The sequence below is a fragment of the Grammomys surdaster genome, unplaced genomic scaffold (genome assembly GCF_004785775.1).
Source record: "Grammomys surdaster isolate TR1022 unplaced genomic scaffold, NIH_TR_1.0 125996, whole genome shotgun sequence".
NCBI lineage: Eukaryota > Metazoa > Chordata > Mammalia > Rodentia > Muridae > Grammomys > Grammomys surdaster.
In genome coordinates, this window is record NW_021620812.1 from 2,276,063 (window position 1) to 2,285,331 (window position 9,269).

The following is a 9,269-nucleotide window of genomic DNA, read 5'->3' on the forward strand; positions in this document are numbered from 1 at the left end:
CTGGCACAGGGATTACCGGTGGGGTGGGGGACAGGACTGGCACAGGGATTACCAGTGGGGTGGGGGACAGGGCTGGCACAGGGATTACCAGTGGGGTGGGGGACAGGGCTGGCACAGGGATTACTGGTGGGGACAGGGCTGGCACAGGGATTACGGTAGGGCGGCTGTACCTAATCCTAGGAGCTCAGCTATCCATATTGCTTTTGTAAGAAAGGAAGAAATGGTCCTAACTGATCGTTTAAGTAGACTAAGAGTTTTCAGATTTAGCATGTGTAAGAATCGCCTAAAGATTTGTAAATGAGATTTAGGGCTCCTTGATCTGGCCTCTGACTCAGCCATGCTCTCCAATTTTGAAATGATTGATACGGACCCAGTTCTACTTCTGTATTATAAAACCAATAGCAATCAATTACATCTGCTGCTTTTACCTAGCCTCGGAAACTCAGAAAAGTTGAAGGCTAGGCGCTGGAGAGTTAGCTCAACAGCTCAGAACACTTGTTGCTTTGGCAGAAGACCTGGGTTCGATCCCCACCACCTGCGTGGCAGCTCAAAACTGTCTGCAACTCTAGCCCCAAAGGACCCAACACTCCCTTATCTCAGCAGCCAGCCAGCGCACTCATGTACACATACATACACGCAGGGAAAACACTTACTCATACAAAATAATTATATATATATATGCCTAAAAGCTTGACTAGGAAATGCCCAGAAAGAAGTACCTCATGCTGGGCAGGATCCCAGCACTGGGGAAGTAGAGGCAGCCAATTTCTGAATGGTTCAGACCAGCTTGGTCAGTCCCAAGCCAGCTGGGGCTACATAGTGACCCAACTCACTCACCAGCTCTCTCAAATCAAAACGAAATGAAAACCCAAGCCTCTCACTTAGTCCCAAACTGGGCAAACAAGCAACTGCCACCGGAAAGGAGGCTCTCGCAGTATCCCAAGGCCTACTCTTTGGCAGCCATCCTTACATCCACACTTTCTTCTGCAATGGCGTCTCCGGCTCCCAGTTTCACAGAGCTGCAGGCTTCTTCTTCAGCTTGTCTGCTTCGAAAAGTCAGAGCTTGTTCCCATCGGCGTAACGCCTCTTCAAATAACTCCATACCTAAAAATGAGAGCGGCAACTGGAAATGAGCACAGGCACGTGTCCTCAACGAGTCAGAGGACACAAACAGGAAGTGGGAGGAGAGCGCCACACCGAGGGGCTGTTGCTGGGATAAGCATGATGTCATGGACGTGCTTGCAGGAGGAATGCGTTTATAGCTACAGCTGAAAGACATCCTAGAATGCTGTAACTGGAGCTTTCTGGGCCATCCTGGAGAAGTGTGAAGACCAGCATGCAGTAAGAACTGTAGCTAATAGCAGCAGGCTCAAGAGATTTCAGAGGGAACAGGACTCTGTTGGGAACCGTCAAAGAGCTGTTTGCATTCTGGTTGCTCTCTGGCAATGTAATGAGAATTTCGTGAGGTGGAATTAAGATGTAATTAACCAGTAGGGTGCAGTGAGGCACAGCTTTAATCCCAGCCCTTGGGAGGCAGAGGCAGGGAGATCTGAGTTCAAGGCCAGCCTTGTATGAAGAGTGAGTTCCAGGACAGCCAGGGCTACACAGTGAGACCCTGTCTCAGACACCAACAAAAAGATGTAATGAACCAGGGATGAGAGAGAGGCTTCGTGTCCCAGGCTCAGCTCTGCTTCCCAGAAGTCACTATGATGGTAACAGGGGAGATGACGCAGTCTGCGTGTCCCCAAGAGCAGGAAAATACTCAGAAGCCAACGGCTTTCTGCTGTTCCCTTCCCTGTCTGCTATCCAGGCCACATCTGGATTGTTGGGTGCATTTTCTATCTAGTATGACCTTCTGCTGAAGGCAATGTAGCTTAACATGAGAGAGAAGCATGCTGAACGGCGAGATCACATCAGGTGCAGCTGGTTCCCAACACTCCAGGCAGCCCCCAAGTCATCCATGCTGGTGAAGCCAAGAACACCCAGGTATGAAATCAGACTTTCCTCCACTTGATGACTTTATGGAGATAGAACACAAATGATATCTAGACAAAAAGGACCAAGTCAATCTGTCTCTGATAAATTCACCAGCCGAGAATCAGCAGATCAGCGCTGGTTAGAGGCACCCAAAAGTCAGGCCTCAGTGTCTGGAACCTGGATTCCTTTATACGGAAAAGGGGCATTGAAGCAGTGACTGAGATCAGGATGCTCTCAGGGAGCTGTTTACAAGTACACTGGAGAGATGTGGGCGAACGGAACACGTGGAAGAGCATGTGAGAAGAAAAGGAAGGGAGGTTAAGAGTGATATAGCCACAGCCCCAGGGGATGCTGGGAAAAAGAAAGGAACATGGCTCAATCCACACCTTGACTTCAGCACAGAAATGATTTTGGACTTCTGGCTCCAGCGCTCTGGGTGAACAGACTGCTTTTTCCTTAAGCCTCTGTCTATGCTAATACTTTATCATATTGCTCTCAAGAAACTAGGACAGCTTGTGGTATTTTACAGGACAGACTCAATGGACGCCGCGGGCCATTTTATAAATGCAGTTGGTTTTCTTGAAGAAATCACTGGTTTGGGTTCTGTTTTTTAATCTTCCAATCTGGGGCTCAAACCCAGGGCACTACACATGCCAGGAAAGCTCTTTGCCACTGAGCACCGCCCCATCCCAACTCACTCCCTTTCCCTGAGGCCACACCTACCCATCAAGTACAAGTTCTCAGGCGTGGTCACAGGAATGTTAACAAGTCTGATGTCATCATCCTCCGCTTTGTCCCAGGAATTAGAATTTCCACAAGCACAACTATGACAGGAGTTAACACTCTGGACCTGAAACCAAGACCGATGGACAGTAGTTCAAAATCTCTTACTCAGACAGACAGACAGGCAGACAGAAGGAAAGACACAGACACAAACACAGATACACAGACACAGACACACACACACACACACACACACACACACACGCACACACTCTCCTAAACAGCAAGGAGGAACCTGAATTTCTCATCTGGTTTTGCCGCAGTGCTACAGATAGAACCCAGCGTTTCAGGCATGTTAGGTAAACATTCTCCTGAGCTACATGCCAAACCTGCTATTGTATTGTATATTTGCCAATTATTTATATATGTTCTATAATTACAGTCCCAGTCAGTTCTACCTGAAGAAATAATTCTGATTATATTCAAATTTAGTATTCATATGATTTTTAACTATTCTGGTTCTGCTGTTTAAAAATATACAAGTAGCACAATATTTTGAACATAAATTAATATTTTCACACACAAAAAAAATCAAACGGTTATTTTATACATCTTTCTGGTAAGCTCCCAGGTTCTAAACCGCCAGCCTGGGAGTACACAGGGAGGGACCCATGGCTCCAGCTGTATATGTAGGGGAGGATGGCCTTGTCGGGCATAGGTGGGAGAGGAGATCCTTGGTCCCATGAAGGCTGGACACCGAGTGTGGGGGAATTCGAGGGTGGGGAGGTGGGGGGGGCACATCTTCATAGAAGCAGGGGGGGGGGATGGGATGGGGGTTTCTGGGAGGAGGGGAAATGGGGTAAGGGGATAACATCTGAAATGTAAATAAAATATCCAATAAAAAAATCTTTCTGGTATTAGCACTTACAAATTCTATCTCCACCAACTGTAAGATACCTAGATGCTCTGCCTTCCGGGATTCTGGACACTGTTAAATGGTATGCAGATCTGCATCACTGCTGTTCACGTCTCCTCGCTAGTAAAACCCACTACGCCTGCCATGCCAGACACTAGCACATGACCTGATCCCTAACTCCAGCTCTGTTCTCTGGAGAGATCTGAGCTCTAATCTTTGTGTGCCTGTCCACTCGCTTTGCTGCTGGTATCATAAACTGAGTGTGTCGTGAGTTCAGCACCGTTCTTATCAATACAGTATCAGCTCATCAATACTTCTGTAATTTCTCAAATTAAAAAAAAAGAAGTCACTTTAAAGCATTTTTTGCCACACCTCTAGATTTCACTTTTTGGAGTTTACTTTTATCTTTATTTACATGTGTGCATGTGTGTCTGTGTCCGGTTGTCTGTATAGAAGTACAGTTTGCCATGGAGGCCAGGACGCATGGGATCCTCCAGAGCTGGAGGTCCAGGTGGTTATGAGTCACGACACACGAGTGCTAAGATCCACACTCAGGCCCTCTGCAAGAGCCACTGAGCTGTCTGTCAACTCTCTTGACTCCACTTATCAAGCTTTGTGTTCCTAGAGCCCCACTGTCCTCTGTGTCATGACCCTAGTTTAAGGACTCATTGCTTGCTCACAGCCTCAGTGGAGGAGCAGAGGTGTGACTGAAGCTCCCTGCAGCTACCTCTGCTAAGAACAGCAGCACGAACTCACTGGAGAACATGTGCCTGAAGCTGAGGTCACAGAGGTGTAGTCTCCGGCCCTGGCCAGCCTCAATCTAGGTGCTCCTACTCTGCCAGAAGTCTTTACAACTGTCACTGGGCACAGTGATGTTCTCTGACTCAGGTGTCCTAGCTGCTCAGGAGGCTGAAGCAGCAGAGTGACTGAAGCCCACAGAGGGCGAGCCTGAGAACACATGGAGACTCATTTTCCCAGCTGTTGGAATCACAGACGTAAGCTATCGTATTCAGCCCAGGAAAACATTTGCCTGCATTTACTTCTCGATCAACAGCACCACATCAGCTGGTCTCACAGGACCACATGGACCGGACACAACTGGGAGCCAACGGTGAAGGAAGCAGACTTAACCAGACGGTCTCATAAGCGTTTTTCCATACTAAGAGCAGCACATATGTGATAGTTAAGCTAAGAGGAGATACATAAGCAAACACATCAACATCAACAACAACAATGACAATATATGCTTTTCTTACAGAGCCCAAGCTCTGGACAGAACCCGAGTATCTGCTGAGAAGTCCTCCATTTGGGTAGTTGCAAGACTGAGATCCTTTGTCTTTGGTGGAACTTAATGACAAGGTCAAGTTCTGTCTACTACTGGAACAGCTTGAACCTGGTAAGCAAACACAAACATCAAAAGCATCAGTGTTCCCGACAGTAACTTTCAGGCAAAATTTCAAGTTGCATCCATTCAGAATGCACCTGACTTTTAAACACACTTTATTCAAGAATATAAATTAAATAAATATAATAAATATATTATTAAATGTATAACATTATTAAAATATACATTCATAATATTGGTAGTGGTACTACAACCAAACGTTATAACAGAGTAAAGCACTCAGCTAACTAACCAGGACAGCTTTGAACGGCTTGCTGAAATTAGTGTAAAATATTAGCAGCTGCCTCACGAACTGTCTGTTTGAAACCCAAGCAGGTCTTTTCCTGAATCACAACTACAGCTCCCCCACCTTGAATGGCCTGGTTTTGTGTACTTCCGGCCAGCTTATGTCATGTCAGGTCTAGCTTCTCTCAGCCTGACAGACAGTTCAGACCCTTCTAGTTTCAAATCCCAGTACACATAAGATACATGACCTTGGTAATTTATTCATGTGACTATTTTAATACATGAATGAAAAGAACACAGAACTGTAGTTGTCAATCATAAGACAGATATAAAAATTAAATAAAATGCTGAAAATAGTGCTTGTCTGAGACCTAACAAGATCTCAGTAAATAACACACAGTGAGTGACTCACTGTGTATGTGGGATAAATCACAAAACCGTAGAATACACGGAAATGTAAGATACTCAGAAACTGAGCTTGGTGGAGGGATTGCTATTACTACTACACTTTTAATTGTTTTGCATGGGCTCATGCCCATGTGCCAGAGGGAGCCTGTGGAGGTCAGAGGACGCGTCCTCTTCCCACCGTGTGTCCTGAGGATGAGCTGCCGAGGGCTGCCAGGCTTACAGCATCACTTCCCCTGCTGCGCTCGCTCATCTGCCTCAGGGAATTATGTTTATTGCTACAATTCAGCATATCTTTTATAAAGAATACAGATCCTTTAAAGATCAGCAAGTCTCCTAGAACTTTCCATAATAAAGACATAGACAAATGTATGCAAACAAGCTGTGTGTGGTACTGCACACCTGTAATCCCAGCACTCAGAAGGTGCAGGATGAGGATCCAAAGCTCAAAGTCAGGCTCAGCACACAGGAAATTTGAGGCTACCTGAGCCTATACAAGACTGCTTAAAAAAAAAAAAATCCCATAAATGGGAAAATCACATATACCATAAAGGTAACAGAGATAGTATTCAATTAATTTCAGTATATTTGTATAAATAATTACTATGTTTTATAAATGACAGCACAGAACAGACACTACTGACTTAGAATGATATCATCATACAACTACTTCAAAAGTAGGCTGTGAGTACATCACCACGGTTTCATGTTTTTAAAAAAAAGGTTTTATATTATGTTTAAATCTCGTGTACCTGTGTGTGGGTATGTACCTGTGAGTGAGGTGCTCAGAGGCCAGGAGTGTCTGATCTCTGGACGCTGCCAGATAGGACGCTGAGGATGGAACGCAGTTCGTCTGCAAGAGCAGCTCTCCATCTTAGCAGCTGGCCCATCTTCCCAGCCTGCACAGTGGTATTTTCCTATGTAATTTACTGACACATATCAATGCTAAGTCGCTATAGCTTAATGTAGATGGACTAGCACAGATGGACAACAAAGACTGTCAGAAATTCCTTCTGTGCCCCGGACTCTAAGCGGCTTTACTGTGTTTTTCTTGTCTCCTCTCTACTTCCTGACCTTGCAGACCGTTGCCCCAGCTATGATGCACACAGCACCTCACATGCTCAGTGATACACAGTGCCTCCCACGCTGCCCACAGGTTTAGCCTGGAGATTCCCGTACCTTTGTCTGACGCTGCTCTCCTGGTGTGCTCTAGGAGGAGGTGCTCCGGTTCCCAGGGCAGTGCTTTTCCTTTCTGTTTTCCTTGTCTTCTTTTAAAGTGATGGGCCAGGAAAATGACAGACACAGCACTCACTGCAGTTACCATAAACAACTTCTTAGCTACCGGTGAAAATTTGATCTGGAAAAGATAGTTTAAAAACAAAGATGGCGGGCAGTGGTGGCACACTCCTTTAATCCCAGCACTTGGGAGGCAGAGGCAGGTGGATTTCTGAGTTCGAGGCCAGCCTGGTCTATAGAGTGAGTTCCAGGACAGCCAGGGCTACACAGAGAAACCCTGTCTCAAAAAACAAAAACAAAACCACCACCACCAACAACAAAAGACAAAAACAAAAAGAAAACAAAATTTCCATGTAACTGAGTCTTTTAACTGCAGAAATAATTAAATCAGACTTTAAAGCTGAGCTCAGTTTAAACATACATGTCTGGAATTTTAATCAAATATAACTTATTTCTGAATACTACAGGAATAAGTTATTTTATTCATCAATTAATCAACCAATGCTTTTAGAAACCTAATATCTGGACAATCAGAGAGCCAATGCCCTCTTCCCGTCTCCACAGAGCAAGGCATGCACGTGGTACCCAGATATACGCACAGGCAAAATAAAAATATTTTAAAACTAGAATAAAAGATACTAGCAACAGAGCAGCAACCCACGGAACGAGAGAAAAGATCAGGAGAGCACATACTTGCAGGGCAGGCCCCACAGCGAAACCAGACGGCCAGCACTGGTGAGGCTGTGGGCTGTATCAGAGCACTGTCTGTGGAAAATACCACAGCAGCTCCGAAAACACGAAAGGAACTGATGTGATTCAAAATGTCTACTTCTGAAAAGTCATTCTAGAAAGACCTGAAAGCAGGGCACTTCTTCTTCCCCTCTGGGTTTTGGTCCCTGTGTGTCCACTCAGAGACAGGGGTCAACATCAGCTGCCACACACACACACACACCTAGCCACCATCCACCTCTGAACCTGGAGCTCACTAGTCTGGCCAGCCTGGCCAGTCACAAGCCGGGGTCACAGCATGTACCAGGCAGGGCTCATCCTCTCTTTCCCTCCCAACTGCTCCCCACTGTGCCTGGCTCTCTTGATTTCTGTTTTTTTTTAGTGTGGATTCTGGAGGTCAAATCTGGGTCTAGTGTGAACTAGAACATCTCCTCAGCCTCATGCCCCCCCTCCCTTTTTTTTCTTTTATAACGGCAGTTCCCTTTATAGCCCAGCCTGTCCTTAAGTTCATGGTCTTCCAGCCTTTGCCTCTGGAGTGCTGGGATTATCCAGACGTGGCGCCACGACGTCTAAAAGCACAAACCTGAGAACATTATTTAGACCTCCATGCTTAGAGAAGCACCACTCAAGACAACTAAAATACGGATACAAATCGAATGGCTCCCAGGTGGATGGAAATACATATCCATACAATGGAATGTTAATTCCATATAGAAAAGCAAATTCCAATGTATGCTACAATCAATCTTGAAGATTATTATGCGCAGAAAAGTACACTGGATATAAAAATATAAGGAACAGGATTAAAGGTGTATGTCACCACAGCTGCCTAAGTAAGGCCACTGTTGAAGGCAGCCGAGTCCCCTGTGCTGTAGGAAAGCCCCAGAGGCTGGGGCTGCAGCTCACCAGCAGCCAGCCTGCTTAGCAAACTCTGGTTTTAAATCCCTAGCACCTCAAAACAGAACAGCCTCAAGTGAACAGATGTTACTGAACATTATAAAGGTATTACTCAAATTCAGCTCACTTCGATGTTTACCTGGGAGAGAGAATAATACCAAGACACAGGGAGAGCGAACACTCGAACTGCGTACGTCTTCAAGGAGAACTGTGACCTGCCGACTGTCTCTCCTGACATGTCGCCTCGGTCCAATGTCAATTCAGTGAAACAGAAATTAATCAGCCACAGAGATTTCTGGTTGCTTTACCCATGAAAGATGCAAAGTTAAATTCTTGCTGGGTATGGTGACATGTGCCTTTGCTTCCAGAGGCAGATCTTGGGAGGCAGATCTCTGTGAGTTTGAGGTCAGAGGTCAGCGTGGTCTACATGGTGAATTCCAGGCCAGAGAGAGATATATACTGAGACCCTGTCTGGAAGAAAAAAAAAAAAGTTAAAAGTTAAACTCTGGTAAAATGAGAGAACTGATTCCTCTGGCAGCCACGAGAACACACGATACATAAATATAATAAAAATATTTAAACTATAAAGTACTTGTAGTTAATTGTGCATGCATGATACCATAATGGCGCTGGCGCTGCTTTTACTGGTTACCAAGACAGCAAAGGGGAGCGTGAGGTGCATTTATACTCAGTCTTGACCAAAACTAACTGGCTAACTGACGAAAGGACGGTAGATTTAATCTCCAGACTCAAGCC

The 9,269-nt window shown here is 45.5% G+C and overlaps 1 protein-coding gene across 4 annotated transcripts in view; it reads right to left on the minus strand.

Moving 5' to 3' along the window:
* Miga1 (mitoguardin 1) overlaps nt 1-8,981 on the minus strand; it is a 57,219-nt gene extending 48,238 nt beyond the window's left edge. For all 4 annotated transcript variants that reach the window (XM_028754306.1, XM_028754305.1, XM_028754307.1 and 1 more), the window contains exons 1-5: nt 8,653-8,981; nt 6,831-7,008; nt 4,873-5,009; nt 2,701-2,827; nt 971-1,104 (exon numbers count right to left, since the gene is read on the minus strand). In XM_028754306.1, the coding sequence (XP_028610139.1) occupies nt 971-1,104; nt 2,701-2,827; nt 4,873-5,009; nt 6,831-7,008; nt 8,653-8,751 (675 nt within the window). In that variant the 5' untranslated portion in view covers nt 8,752-8,981. The remainder of the gene's footprint in view (nt 1-970; nt 1,105-2,700; nt 2,828-4,872; nt 5,010-6,830; nt 7,009-8,652) is intronic.
* Between the last annotated feature and the right edge of the window lie 288 nt (nt 8,982-9,269).